The sequence below is a fragment of the Lathamus discolor genome, chromosome 12, assembly GCF_037157495.1.
Source record: "Lathamus discolor isolate bLatDis1 chromosome 12, bLatDis1.hap1, whole genome shotgun sequence".
Classification (NCBI taxonomy): Eukaryota; Metazoa; Chordata; class Aves; order Psittaciformes; family Psittacidae; genus Lathamus; species Lathamus discolor.
The window spans coordinates 3,392,942-3,408,670 of NC_088895.1; the positions used below are offsets into that span (position 1 = coordinate 3,392,942).

Genomic DNA, 15,729 nt, shown 5'->3' on the forward strand with positions numbered 1-15,729 from the left:
CTGGGGCATGTGCAGCGCAGAGCTTCTGATGGAGTTCTCCTGTGACCCCTGCACTCACTGAAACTACTCAAGCTTGGTTTTGGAAAGAGACTCGGCTTCAGAGCTGAGAGCATCCTTCCAGCAATGCAGCCCCTCTGCAGTATCCTGATCTAAGGGGGAATAACAAGGATTTAAGGACCCAAGACTCTGGACTCCACCAGTAAGAACAGCGACATGCACAGCCCCGGCCCAGAACCTCAGTGCTTTGCCCTGCTCTCATGTTGAGGGGTGGTGTTCAGCAAATCCCACAGACACAAGCTTTTCCACCCAAATATTACTCCATACTAGTGAATTTGGGGCCAGAACTCCCACTTTCTGATTCTCCACAATACAAATCACTGGATGCTCTCAACCGCATGCCCTATCTGTGGCCAGGAAGCAGCACCCAGCTGCTGAGGAACCAGCTGATGGTCAGCAGCAACAACATTGGGAACATCAGAACATGCTGGTTTGCTTAGCTTTGAACACTGTGGGCTCTGGAGCTCACATTCCTACAGGGTTACTCTTTTCAAGATGCTGCTGAAAGAGTAAATTAACACAGAGAGGTAAATAAAGCCTGAGTTTCTGGTCTCACACTACAAATTCCAGACACATTTGGGTCCCTGTGTCACGGCTGCCCTTACCTCCCCATGGGTGCTAAGGGGGCAGGCATGGGAGAAGCCCACCAGCATCATCCAGTATTGAATGCACGGTGGTAAAGCGTGAGCCAGCCACACCAGCACTCAATCCCAGCACGGACCCTGGTGCTGTTCATCTCCTGGGCAATAGGTTTCAAGTCAGCTTCCCCCCACCTCCCAGATTTCCATTTTGGAACACGAAGAGGTGGGAATGGAAGGTTGTTGAAGGGAAGGCCCATCACAAGGCTCACTGAAATCAAACAGAACATTTCTGTTCTAAACACAGGGAAAGCTTCTCCCCCAGCACATAACCTCAGAGCCTACGGATGTGGTAACACCTCCTGGAGCACACCAAGGTGACGCTTTGGACCTTCCCTCTACACTGGGAAGAGGATGTGTGAGCACAGGCTGAGGACAACACAGGGATAACCCTGTATTAGTGTTCTCTTTAGCAGTATTGGGTCACTGAAGCAGAGAGATTTAGCAAATCCAAGTGTGCAGGGAATTAAATCCCAGTCCCAGCCCCACAGGAGGCTGCCATGGGATTCAGGAGTGACCTTGGGCCATCAGCTGCCTTCCCCAGAGCTCAGAGGTGCAGGAAGACCTCACAGTCCGTACCTTCATAGCAACACCTCCCATCAGCTCCCCGGGGGCCTTTGCCATGCAACACCTTCAAGCCACCCAAGCAGACATGTTCAAGGAAAACAGGAGCTATAGACTCTGCTGCTGAAGGCAGGGAAGAAGGTGCAGCAGCTTTCCACATGGAATAAGAGAACATGAATACATTCAACGCGCATATCTACTTATCAATCCCATTGTACATCTATTTGGAGTACAACACTTGAGTCATTCATCATTTCTTCCCTCCAGTCAACCTAACTGGATCTGACACTTCTTTGCTCAGTGCAGGCAGCAGTGTGGGCACTGCGCTGGGTGCATGCACACACACACACACACAAGGCAGAGGGTCTCCAGGAGCCCAGGGATCCTGCCCGTGTCAGGTCTGCTGCACCAAGCCCTCTAATGCACACGTTTCTAGGTCACTCCTTAAGCTGGGGAGGGAAGGGGGAGCAGAGGACAGCAGCCCGAGGAGCACTCAGGGTACACCTGCAGTAAAAGATGGGACTCAAATGGAAGCCTCTGCCCAGACCCCCGAATGCCACAGCATCAGCGGCAAAACCACACAGGGGAAATCTGGGCTTCTGGCACCGCTGCTGCCTTTGCCCCTGCACTCCCAGCCACGCACACACCGTGCCCGGTGCACGGAGGAACGGGAAGCGCTTTGGGGGCTGGAGAAATGGTGGTAGAGGAGGAAACACCCCAGCGCCGAGGCAGGGTGAGACAAGAAGGGGAGGGCTTGCTGGTGGAGTTTCGGGGTTGGTCTGGGATGATGTCATAGCAGTGAGCGAGTGCCATGGCCGAGCCGTGGGTACTTTCTGCCGCTCCCCGTCCATCTGACCTCTAATCCCAGCTCCCCCAAGTATCGACCGTGACAGCTCTTTTTGCTTTAAATCCCCATTTTCCACTCCTTCCCCTGCCGAAAGGCGGCTGCCCACCGCAGCCCGTGCCGAGGGGGAGGCGGCACGGCAACTAACTCTTCCGGCACACACCCCTTTCCCTACTACAAAGGCATCCACAGCAATCGCATTTGCAATAGTACAAATCCTGATGGATTCACCCCATCCCCCTCCTCCCCCTTCGTAAGCCCACAGCCCCGCTCCCTCATCCCAACCCAGGGATCCTTCCTAGGGATCCGGCTGAAAAAACACAGCCAGAGCTGCCGGAAAGGAATGAATGAATGAAAACCCAGGCGGCGGCAGCAGCAAGCTCATTGTTTCAAACCCCACCGGCATCTGCATCCCCACGGCACTGAAGCAGGTTCCACCCGGGCACAGAGACACACTTTATGCACATGCAGATAAACACGTTAACAAAAAGGGGTAAGTGGGAAGGGGGGGTGGAGGATGGGGGATATCGACTTCACCCTGGAAGGTGGCTTCTCTCACGCGTAGGGGAAACACACAGAGAAACGAGAGATCACATTTTACATCTCACACACACAGAGCTGAAGCATCTTTCAGTGCAATATCTCGTTGCTATGCCAACAACAGGGAAAGAGCACATATTAGGAGAGGAAAGCCAGGGAATCGCTGACCCGTTTGCAGCGGGAGAGGGGATGAGGGGAGGTGGGGTGCGGTGGCTGCTTACCAAAGATGCTGATTTGATTGTGGCAAAGCGCTCTCGGTTCCGGTAGTGGAGGGCCTGATTCTGCACTGACTGGGTAGGCCGCACCTCAGGCCTGCGATCCCTGTGGCCCACCTCATCCCTTATAAATACATGATCCTGCAGAAATGGATAAAAACAAGGAGAAAGTCCGGCTGTGCTCTTCCCGCGGCGGCTGCCTCGCTCTCACCCCTCTGTCTGCACAAGCGCGGCGGTTGGAGAGGCATAGTTCAGCTCTCTGCTAGCCCCGGCAGCTCCCACCGTACGAAATGAATAAGCAACACATTGCAGGCTCGGCACGTCAGCTGATCGGGAGGCTTCCGAGTCCCTCGCTGGGGCTGGCGTGGGGCTCTGGCTCTGCTCTACCCCTCCAGGGTTACATAGGTGCAGAGCCCCAAAGGATCGAGAAGCGGGAAGCGATGCAGAGCGGTCGGAGTCCTCGGAGAGGTCGGGTTCAAGCACTGCAACCCAGCGATCCCAGCACAAACGTGATTCCCATGTCTAGCAAAGCAGGTGCTGTTCCCTTTTAACACCAGAGCAACATTCTGCCTCATTCCCTTTGCCGAGTGCTTCGTCCTCAATAGGGTTTCTTTGTCTCTCGTTTGCTATCTGCTGTGGAGGACGAGCATCCTGGCTAAAAGCATGGCAGGCTGGAGAGCACCAGGAAAGCCTCCGTGACCACTCAGGGATCCTGCTTTCCAGTCATGATCCTGCACAGTTCTAGCACTTTCTCTCCACAGCCCACAAAGGATTTAATTCTTTTCCCCCCTTTTAAAGCAACAGCTCCCAGGTTTTAGCAGGAACGGATCCCGGTACAACCTGCCTCCTGCTCGCTGCACAGCAGCGCGAGGAGCGGCTCTGCATCTGCCAAAGCAGCTCTGCAATGGAACAAAGCTCTCATCAGGCACAGAAAGGAGAGACCCCGACCACAAAGGGCACTGAAAACCACCACCACCAGCTTCCTGCTTCAAACGGTGACTGCCAAAAGTCAGCGCATCCACAGGTTACACCCTGAGGATGGAGCAGCCTTTGGGCACCCGCAGCCGGCCCAGCGGCGTGGGCTCCATGGGGCAGCAGTGATGGTACCCAGTGGTGGCACATCTGCCACATGCAGCTGCATGACTCCCATCCTCAAGCTCCTAAAACAACACGACAAAAACCAGACCCTCCCTGAATGAAACCAAGATTCCAGCTGTCAGAGGCGCACAATCAAGGCTGCAAGTGCCTATGTCTGAAGGCAGAGTCCCCAACCCTCGTGGCCTCTGTGCACTGGGGGTTTTTGCAGGTGAGCAGAAGCAGCTTTGCCACCCTGCCATGCCAGTGCAGACACCAGTAAGGTCAGAAATCCCTATGGTGAGAAACCAGCTGATATGGAGGCGCATCCCTACCATGACTGCTGTCACACTGATGATCCTTTCCCACTCTACAGGCACTCGGTCCCCTCTGTACTGTCCTCAATTTCCAGCTGCTTCTCACCTGGGCACACACATTCAAAGACCCACAGAGTGGTTTGTGTTGGAAGGGACCTTAAAGCTCCTCCAGCCCCAACCCCTGCCACGGGCAGGGACCCCTTCCACTGGAGCAACTTGCTCCAAGCCCCTGTGTCCAACCTGGCCTTGAGCACTGCCAGGGATGGGGCAGCCACAGCTTCTCTGGGCACCCTGTGCCAGCGCCTCGGCACCCTCACAGGGAAGAGCTTCTGCCTAAGAGCTCAGCTCAGCCTCCCCTCGGGCAGGTTAAAGCCATTCCCCTTGGCCTGTCCCTACAGGCCCTTGTCCAAAGCCCCTCTGCAGGTTTTTCATAGGTCCCTTTACGCACTGATCAGAGCACTGGGGGAGCTTCCAGTCACTGAAGTGATGCTAAAGAGCAAGTCACTCAAAACCAGTTAACCCCCCCAAGTGCCCCTGCATGGATCGTGGATTAAGAAGCTAAAATAAACAAATAACTAAAACCTGCTCCTGTGGCAGTTAATCCCTGGATATCTAAAAGCTGGATATAAAAGCTGCCACCTACATATCTAAATGGCTACTGCTGGCGCGTTGTTGGAGCATCTTCCAATGCACATGGAAGATGCTCAAACCCGTGAGTCTTGCCCCAACATCAGTCTACAGAGTAAGAACCTGGACTTTCCTCCCTGGAGTCCTCTGCCAGTTCTACCCCACATCTTTCCATCCTCCTCAGTGAAAAAAGGCTTCACCAGGTCCTGCCCTCAGCACAGCACTTGAGGAAGATCTGCTCAGCACCACTGCCGTGCATTAGTAACAGCAACGCTGACAGCATGTTCCAACAGCACTTTCATTTTATGTTCAAGATATTCTGACCAGACTCCTTCCTGGTAACACTCAACAATTACACTGAGCAGGGAATTGGGAGCTTGTTTTCAGAGCAAGATGTAGCTTGTTCCAAGGAATTTTAGGGGGAAAACACCCCACACAAACACATTGCTTCAAAGAAACCTCCTAGGTGAATACAGTACCTGCTCAGAGGACAAGTGCAACAAGCAAGCTATGGAAGCAACCAGAAAACATCTCTGGGTAGATAGGAGTTGCTTGTTTTCCTATGGGAAAATCAATGAGGATTTTGGCTCTTTCATCACAGCAGAACCAGGCAGACAGATCTATAAACTGCATTTGGTATTTACATTTTTTTCAGTACATCACATTGTCATATGGCTGCAGCGACTCCTTGCACTGACAGAGCATCAGACACAAGTTAACAAAGCAGAGGAAGGAGTCCCATCATCTTCAGCAGCTGACTTAGAGACCTCAACCTCAAGCTCCAACCACACTGGACTATCCCGAGGCTGAAACATCTCATCTTCCACCTCAAAGGCAACATCCATTTGCACACTGCAGTTTCTGTTACGCACACCAAAGAAAAACCATCACAAACACTGTTTACACAAGAGGATTCCCTAACAGGAAAGGGTTGCCAGTCTCCTAGACAAACAGGAAAGGCAATTTCTGAGCCATAGTAAGGACTTTAATGGAACTGCAGCAAATCCCTTCCTTCTGAGCATTTAAAGAGCAAAGGGAAACAACAATGTGCTATTGCTCACTTTAACACATGGCACTAAATGCCTGGATAATCTACAGAGAGGTCTAAGTATTGGGGGTCTTTCAAGAAAAGGCTTCATGTCACCAACCTGCTTGACATCATTCCAGAAGGTCCATGAAGGATCATCATTGCTGGCACACGTGAGCCAAAACTCACCACGTCGTTACCTAAACCTCCTTTACATCTCATAAAAACAACATCTTTTGCATGTATGAATCACAAGCGTTGGTATGGAGGAAAACACCCTCAGCTTTGCCTCAGCTGTAACTTGTGCAGAGCTGCTGTGCCAGAGTCCTCTCCAGCTCAGCGCAAGTGCTGCACATTAACTACAGCAGTGATAGGTGACACATGTAGGTTAATTCAGTGGGTTTGGAAAGTCATTCAGCATCCAACAGTTATTACAGAAGGATGTTTGCATGACAGACACTGGGCAAGAATTTGCAATGATCAACTGTAATCCCTGGCAGTGTTCAGGGCCAGGTTGGACAGAGCCTTGGTGGCATGATCTAGTCTGAGGTGTCCCTGCCCATGGCAGGGGGTTGGAACTGAATGATCTTAAGGTCCTTTCCAACCCAGACCATTCTGTGAAAATCCTCTTTCCATCTTTTTGTTCTAAACTAGATTTTAATCAGAGGATTCCCTGACATCAAAAGGAGCGTGACCAGCAGGGCGAAGGAGGTGATCCTGCCCCTCTGCTCTGCTCTCGTGAGACCTCACCTGGAGCATTATCTGCAGTTCTGGTGTCCTCAACATAAAAAGGACATGGAACTGCTGGAACAAGTCCAGAGGGGGCCATAAGGATGATCAGGGGACTGGAGCACCTCCTGTATGAAGACAGGCTGAGAAAGTTGGGGCTGTTCAGCCTGGAGAAGAGAAGGCTGCAGGGAGACCTCAGAGCAGCCTTCCAGTACCTGAAGGGGGCCTGTAGGGATGCTGGGGAGGGACTCTTCATCAGGGACTGCAGTGACAGGACAAGGGGTAACGGGTTAAAACTTACACAGGGGAAGTTTAGATTGGATATAAGGAAGAAATTCTTTACTGTTAGGGTGGTGAGGCACTGGAATGGGTTGCCCAGGGAGGTTGTGAATGCTCCATCCCTGGCAGTGTTCAAGGCCAGGTTGGACAGAGCCTTGGGTGCCATGATTTAGTGTGAGGTGTCCCTGCTGATGGCAGGGGGTTGGAACTGGATGATCTTAAGGTCCTTTCCAACCCGAACCGTTCTATGATTCTATGACATTTTTATCGCCCAAATTTCATCCTCTTAAGTAGCGATCATTTTAAGGTCGAATTCATAGAATTAACTCCAACAAGTCTGTATTGCAGTTGAACAAAGCCATACCACAGTGGCTTTCTGTTTAGAGTAAAAGAGAATGACCTTTTTACTAGTATAAAGTTTTATGGACATAAAAGGACACAATGGGGGAGCATTCTCAATCTTACCACTTGGCATATTCGTTTAGGACAACAAAACAGGAGTTCTGGGAAGCCACCTGTACACCCACTGACATGTACCAGCAGTTGAACAAAGCAGATGGCAAACTACCTGTGACTCATCAACTGATACCTATACTCCTAGGGAGCCAAAATCTTCATCCTCACTTTAAGATGAATTAACTGATACCTATCTAGTTTTTAAAGCTGGGTTATGTGTCTTTGAAGCACAGTGTATTTGGAGGTTAAGTCCCTGCCCTGTTTTGTCTTTGTTCTTTTTGCTCTCTGATACAATTGGGTTTGCATTAGAGCTGTCATCTACTCCTCAATCTACTCTTCAGTTCTCAACCTGTGTAGCTGAACAGCTGAATTAGCTCTCAACAGGAGATGGATATGATCTCGTCTATCCATAGGAAAGATGATCCCTGGATGGAGGAGCACAGTTAACTGTCTTCAGAAGACAAATGTTAGAAAACCAGAGCTCTTACACTGATCATGCTGGGACTTACATGGAGGAGGTCACCAGTGTGAAACCTGCAAAGGGGCAAGGAAAAGCTTTGAGCAGGATAGGAGGACAGCTCATCCAAGCTGGGCACCTGAATTTCCTGCAAAGAACTTGCTAGTGATTAAGGCATCCTCCTGAAGAAACATCCTAAGGATGGACTGGGATTCCAGAATGGGAAGATGCAGGCTTCATGCCACAGCAGCAGACATTATAGCACTTTTTTCCTCCCAGGAGTTTAGGACATGGCTATAAACTAGGTTATACAAAAAGCTACACGTTCACTTATGCCTTATGAGTATTTTCTTTCCGTCCAGTGATTTTTCTTCCAATCTACAAGTTCTACTCTGCTGATAGGTGGACATCACCTTTATTCTAAGTACAAGTTTAGAAACATAGAGCATTACTGCTGCCCCAAAGCCCCTGTATTGTGGAACGGGTGAGGCTGTACCTGCTTTTCATGGAGGATTTATCACAAATGCTATTCTCCATCAGGCAAAAATCAAAGCATCATCACCAATACGCCCACATAATGCAAACAGTTGACTAAGTATGTGCATCAGTGTTTTCCTTTTAGCCTTTAAAGGCTGATTAAATACAAATCAAAAGCTTAACTTAAACCTGAACCTCAGGTTCTTTCCATCTGGTTTGAGATTAGGCTCCAGAGTGCTACCAATCTCCCTACTCCTCACCTGCTAGAACAAAATCAAGTTGTGTGGAGCAGCTCCACCACAATTAAACCAAGCACAAACTGAAATGTCTTCAGAATAAGAAACTTCACCTTAAAACCAGAGTGGGATGTATGTGTTTTTAACCCCCCCCTCAAGCATCCTGCTCCAATTTTAGGCTTTTCGTGTGTGTTAATATATACACAAGCAATTTTCCATTTAAAATGGCATTTCCCAAAGTAACAGAGAATAAAATAAAATACAAAAAGCACATACTAAATTAAAACAATGCATTTACAGACTGGAACATGTCATGCTCCTCATAGTCCAAATTGGCCTTACACATCCATACACTGGAAGGTAACATTTGCCAATTGAGAAGGTACCTGCTCCCCTGCAGGAACTGGTAATCACAGCCAGCTGTTAACTGTTTTGTAAAGGCCATCAGTGCAGAACTGGGGTTTGTGCTCCCAGAATTACCCTAAGAAACCTGTGTTAAGAGATCTACAGGTGATTTCTTTTACAATACTTCTATTTGGAGTGGGCAGGAGACCCTATTTTTTTTACACCAGCTGACAAAAGCTTCCATGTGGTGACATGTTGATGCATCCTCCTCAACTGAACGCCTTAACCTCAAGAAAACAGCAGTTACGCAGAAGCCAAAGGGGCCCAAGTTTGTAGCCTCAGAAATCTCCCTGTGTTTGTACTGCAGAAGTATCATACAACCACTACAGAACAAAATACTATCCTTAAACCAAGCAGGAACTCTACTTCTTTCCCAAATACAATTTATGTCTGATGGGAGTGGCTCATATTTTGTTTTCATCAACTGTCATGACACTGACCAGTGCTATACTGAGCACTCAGTAAGCACAATGTAGGACTCCTGTGTAAATCAGTCCCTCAAGCTTCTATTTTAATGCATATGACTACTTAACAACGTAAAATCAAAGTTAATGTGGGTTTCTGAAGCCTACACAGAATGAGAAGGAGCTCCAGGTACCATCACCCGGAACATCAAATCAGTTGCACTGCTCTTCATTTAGGATGGTGTTGGGCTGGCAAGTTTGGACTCAACACCGCTCTTCAGAAAGGTGGAAATAAAGCCTCCTCTGAAAATGCTATTGCAAGTGTATCTCAGAAAGATGCAAAGCCCTGAGAACTATGCAGCTGATCTGCCAGTATCTTTAAATATGAAAGGGAAGCTTTTGGTAAAAAAGGTAATCCCTTCTATAAGCATTTCAATATTCAATTACACAAACACTGTTTCAGGAGGAAAAACTGCTTACAAATATCTTGTTAGTTAAAGCCAGGCTTTACTGTAACCTCACAAATGAGAAATTCATACTTTTCCTGCTGCTGGAATGTTTTAATTCCTGTGGCAAAAAAGCACATGTACACTCCGAAACTCTTTGCATATGCAATCACACAAACGACTTAAATTCTACTGCCCGCTAGCAAGTGACACCGCTAAGGCCAAGCCAAAACTATTTTAGTCCAATGACCTTAGATTAGATGCCAACTTACAACTAGACAACTTCAGATTGCTATCTAGCACTAAGGAAATGAAAGGCAACAGATCACAACATGCAGCGAACGAGCAGAAAGGCACTGAGTGGAACGTGACCAAAACATACCTCGTGGGAAGGGTCCAAAGCTCTGCACACTTCCACTTCTCATGAGGGGAATCCAAGTGCAAGGAGATTTTAATCATACATTGTGACTGGTAAACAGTTAGCTGCTACGACCACTTGTCACCGTACTACATAATACAGGACAAACATTCACAAGGAAGCAAGGACTGTTGTTACAAGCAGAGGTGAAGTAGTGCACATGCAGGGCTGGGTAAGGAGGCATGCAGTAAGTCTGTGTGACCCCTGCCTAAACACTGACAGCACTACCTTTCATTAGTGACCTCTGTTTTACTTTCAGAGGTTATTTAAATGCAGTTTAGCTTTTAAACAGGAAAAAAACAACCACAGAACTTGATTCTGGCAAGCCCAACACCAGCTCCTGCTCCCAGCAGGTGGCTCAGCACAAGACCACAGCACACTGATGCTTGGGCCCTATGCAGGCGAGCCAACACAAGCAATAGCAGGGACTGCAGGAAGCTACAGAGAGCACCAGAGAACATACCTTCTTATGAACAACGGAGGAAGTGGAATTAATTGTGCTCTCATCACTATGCATCATGACCAGTTCAGGGCTGCTCTCATCCAGGACCTCCTGCATGCTGCTCACACTGCTGCTCTGACTGCCTGTGCTCACAGACATACTTGGGATGGAATGGTTGCTGCCCAGACTGTCCATCTTCCTACTCAGGTTTGATCCATGCTCACTGTCCTATGAAACAAGGGGCATCAGTTACAAACACTGCAGGAGATCACCTGCCCAGCACGTGCCTGCAATGCCCAGAGTTTCTTTTCCAGGTGACTCTGCAGAGTTGCAAGTGCTTTGCTCATTATTTTGGCAACTACATTTCCAGTGCTGCTTGGGTTATGAAACACTCCACATGGGGCAGGTAGCTCTTGCCTTTTCCCCTGTAATCTTACTGCATCAGGCTTCAAGCCAGTTTTTTCCACGTTATCAGTAAGTCTGGGCATGGCTTTTGGCTTGAAGAGGAGAGATCCAGGAATACTGGTGGAAGGAGTCTCATAATTAAAAGGAGTGATTTAAGTTTGTATTAAAACAATATTCTAAGTCAGGATAAGCTACAACACATCTTGTGCATCAGAAAACACATAAGACAATGAATCCATTTGGTTTCTTACTTGATAAATAGCACATGGTGCTTAACAGGCGTAGAGGTTTTAACCTCCATGTCCCAAGCAGTCAGCAATTACATTTTGTCACGCTAAAAACCCCTTTAGCCTTGTGTTTTCAGCCAAGATAAATTCTTCATCCACCTTTAAGCAGCTGACTCAGAAGAGCCTGCACTGAAACTGTTGTAAATATATGTAAGCTTTGATTCTACAGGCAAACATCAGCAGTTAGCAGCTTCTCTTCTTGTTGCATACTCATACAAGCACAGTAATCCCAGAGTATGCGCTTAATCTGGACTGATTCAGGAGAATTTATGGAGTTCTATGATTAACTAGTGGCACTGAAGAGGCTTGCAAGGAATTCACAGTGAGGACCAAGAAGTCCAACCATCCTTCAGCATCCTTCAGGCCCGAAATAGCTCCAATTCACCAAAATGAATGGCCTGCTACTGCACCCAGACTGTCCTGGCCTCCAGGGTGAGCTTGGGGAGAATCACATTACAAATCACTTAACAGGGAACTCATTTTGCTGGGGACTGACAGAAAGCTCAAACTGACAGATCTGAATTTGATTGTGTGATTATTTTTGAAGCAATCAGCAGATCATCAGAGCCTGTGTGACAGTACTTCAAATCCAAGAGCACTGTTTGATAGAGAACGTGGCCACATGAGAATTAAAGTATTTCCAGGATGCTTACATGAAGTTGCAGAAGAAATAACCAAGCATCCAAGGCAAGGATATGGCTCTGTAACTGATGAGTGTATATGCGCAAAGGACAGGGATGACATTGCATGTCCGACCTTAACACTGGCTTCCTGACTTGAATCCTTCCCAAATGACCTTAAGTTTCTTGCAAGAGCTCTGAGGAAAGCATTAGTAATATTTTAAGTGTTACAGATTTGTAATGCTCCTTTCCCACCTTAGAAAGCCTGAGGTAGAAAAAGGCACTGTTTCGTCGCATTTGCGGCTCAGCAGCTTCTGTTAACCCATTCAGTAGTAACTGAAGCACTTGCTATGTTTCATTTTCACTGCCAAGTTAGTGATAAACATGAGCAATACAACTTCCTTTCATGGCACACAAGCTCGGTGGTGAAACATAGTGCAGAGCATGCTGTGCACATGCAGAGTAGTGTGAGCTTCATTAGTGTTAATTCCTGGGGATACAATATCTTTTCCCCTCTCCTCTTATTGAGGAGCAGGGACAGGAAGAACAGAAGAAAATACATCTTGAAGTCAACTGCTACCACATGTATCCCACTTAGCTGTTGAGCTTGGATCAACAGCCAAGTGGGAAATCCATTCCCTTGTGCTTTTATACCCTGTCACCCCCCAACAGCTTTTCACACATGGGTAGAGAAAGCTTGAAGGTTTCAGTGCAGAAGTCTGCCTGCTCTCCCATCCCACGACTCAGCTTGAGGTTTAGAAGTTGGCTATCTGGAGGGTTAGAACAGAAGCCCTTTGTAGCTTTAAGCACAGCAGTTGCTGTTCTTACTCCTTCTGGGCATCTCCTCCAAAGTGAAGGACAGTGCCAAGTGCCAGTCCCCTCCTTCTGCATCTGACACCCAGGCTCACCCATTTCTTAAACCAGAGCTCCAGTTTAAAGCAACAACTGCCATACACAAACCTCAAAACCAAGTCCCTGTATATATGCTGAGCTTGTACATCTCACTGTATATTATCTAGCCATATTGAGCAAAAAGAAATACAAGCATTAATTTGCCTGTCAATTCTGTCTGTGGAGAAGCAGGCACAGATTTATCCAATGTGCCTGCATGAAGTGACACTGTAAAATGACTGGTTTCCTTCTCTAAGCCACGGTTAGTGGCAGTTCTCATACACTGATTAAGTGGGTTGGTTATTACAAGATTTAAACTGAAGCTAAATTTTACATCTTTAACCTTTTTCTTTAACATTAAAGAACTTAAAAAAAGACTACTTACTACTTTGGTGATTTGCTTTTCAGCTCCTGAGAGACCAATCACCTTGCAGTAAAGTTATGGCAAGTGAAAAAATATTAACCAAGTGCCCTTGCCTGTGCTTATGAGCAAGGAAAGCTCGGGCTGTCACAGACCCTCCTTCACAGAGGCTGTGAGCCACTTTCTTCCCCCTCCAGATGAGTTCCTTCCCTAAAGCTTTCAGAAGAAAGGCCACCACTTGAAAAACATCCAGAGTTTCAAAGCTGCCATTAAATGTACAGCTAACAGTGAGTAAAAGGGCTACTAACTCAGGTTATGCTGTCTCTTTGCCGATCCAAGTGATACTCCAACACAACATGGATTACATCCTCTCCTAGGCTGTGCTTGTTCTGCCCCATTAAGGAACATCTCGCTTGCCTGGAAGTAATTTCTAACAGTGCAAATGGGGTAACAGACTCAAAATACCTCCTCCTCCTCCTGAGACTCAGTCAGGGGCCCATTCCGGGTCTCCTGGAAAAGGATCTTCTTCATTTTCCGGTACTGCAGGTTGTCCAGTTCACGCACTGCATCTTTTGTCCTTTGGATGAGGTCTATGAGCACCCGTGGTGGTCGGTCCCGGCGGACAAAATCGTGCTGAATGAAAGGAAAACGCATCACTTCAGACATGGCACAGGTAAGTCTGATGTCAAAACAGGAACATAGTGACTTGAGACACCTGAAATGACAGCTCCTGTTCATATTCAATTGTTGCTAATACTCACAAAGAAAGAGCCCAAACACATTGAGCACTGAGTACATTGACTGGGCTCATCACTATGGCAAATAACCAAACTGATCACGCTACACACTGAGTTTTGAAGTGTAGGCTGCAAAATACTTGGTTCAGAAGGGCTCTTAAGCACAGAACTGAAGCCAAAGGCAGAGTACAGAGAAATGAAGGCAAAATCCCTTTGCTACTTGAAACCCATGTGTGTATAGAGGAGAACACAGAGAAGCTGGGTACTGGATGGAGAGGCAGAGACCTGGCTGACCCTTCGCAAGCTCTCTCTACTCCTGACTCCCCAGTTCACTTTTCTGTCTCAAGTGGAACAGTTTGGAGCAGGGTCAGGTTTTCTGAGCTCTCCAGGCAATGCAGCTGATTTGTCCCTTGCTGAGTTCATTCACTTGAAGCAACTGATAGGCCCAGGGGGAATGGCTTTAACCTGCCAGAGGGGAGACTGAGATGAGCTCTTAGGCAGAAGCTCTTCCCTGTGAGGGTGCTGAGGCACTGGCACAGGGTGCCCAGAGCAGCTGTGGCTGCCCCATCCTTGGCAGTGCTCAAGGCCAGGTTGGACACAGGGGCTTGGAGCAAGCTGCTCCAGTGGAAGGGGTCCCTGCCCGTGGCAGGGGTTTGGAATCGGATGAGCTTTAAGATCCCTTCCAAAACAAACCATTCCATGATTTTATGAGAGTAGGTACAAGATGGTGCCGCTTCAAACCTTAGAAAGGACTTCAGAAAGAACAAAACACGTGAAGGACAAAGAAGGATCAATCTTAAGTATGCAAGTCTACCTGCCTAAGCTACATGCAGAGATTTATCCTACATCTATCCCAATGCATACATAAAACCAGTAAGAAGACTACAAGGTTTAGTTACATATATAACTTGAAGCATAATTTGTAGGCAGAGTTAAAATAAAGTCAGGTTCTTACCTGATTTTTAGTACATCCTGCTAAGGATGTACTAAGGATGGAACTGCTAAGGATGTACTTTAAGACCAGGTTTTAGGTGCAGACTTAACAATAAATTCTTCAATGGAATTAAAGTACACAGTTCAAAGCTGTTCTCTATCAGACACATTCTCCTGCACTGTACAACTGGCAACAGAGTATGAAAGCCTCACAGCTTTCCCATTTAACCTCTGACTTGATTAGACAGCCCAAGCATACACTTGCCAATCTTCTACATGGTATCAGTAGAGTTGGGTATGGTGCCTAGTGTTTACCATGTGAGACAGCCTTAAGGCACAAACATCTTCTAGAAACATTAGATGTTCTAGAAACATCTTCTAGAAACATTTCTAGAAACATTAACAATGAAAGAGAGAAATGGGGGAAAAAAGCTGTTCTCTACTTTGACTGCAAATGCTCCAATGGCCTTTTGTTAGAGAGCCTCAGTAGCTGGACCCCCACGTGCAGAGGACACCTCAGGAGGGTCACTTGGCCTCACAGCTCTTCTGTGTGCTCACGGTCTCACAGGACAGGGAAAAGCATTTCTACCCTCAACGTGTGGCCATCCCTCCAGTTGAGGAGCTGATACATCCAACAGTAGCTGGAGTAACCACTCCATGAGCCCAGCCCAAGACCAGGAGTCTGGTGTACAAAGCAGCTAAAGGGATGAGTGGATGATCTTGCAATGATTTGTAAATAAACACATGGAAAGTATCATGTCACAGGCTTACTTCTTGCTTTTGAATGAATTCAGACTGTTCTGCTAACGGGGACAGCTCGTCCCTTATAGAATCACAGAATAG

The 15,729-nt window shown here is 47.5% G+C and overlaps 1 protein-coding gene across 3 annotated transcripts in view; it reads right to left on the minus strand.

Moving 5' to 3' along the window:
- TAOK3 (TAO kinase 3) overlaps positions 1–15,729 on the minus strand; it is an 89,242-nt gene that overhangs the window by 14,303 nt on the left and 59,210 nt on the right. For 2 of the 3 annotated variants that reach the window (XM_065693005.1, XM_065693007.1), the window contains 3 exons: positions 13,682–13,849; positions 10,674–10,880; positions 2,865–2,999 (listed from right to left, as the gene is read on the minus strand). In XM_065693005.1, coding sequence (XP_065549077.1) covers positions 2,865–2,999; positions 10,674–10,880; positions 13,682–13,849 — 510 coding nt within the window. The remainder of the gene's footprint in view (positions 1–2,864; positions 3,000–10,673; positions 10,881–13,681; positions 13,850–15,729) is intronic. The other variant, XM_065693006.1, reaches the window with a different exon arrangement.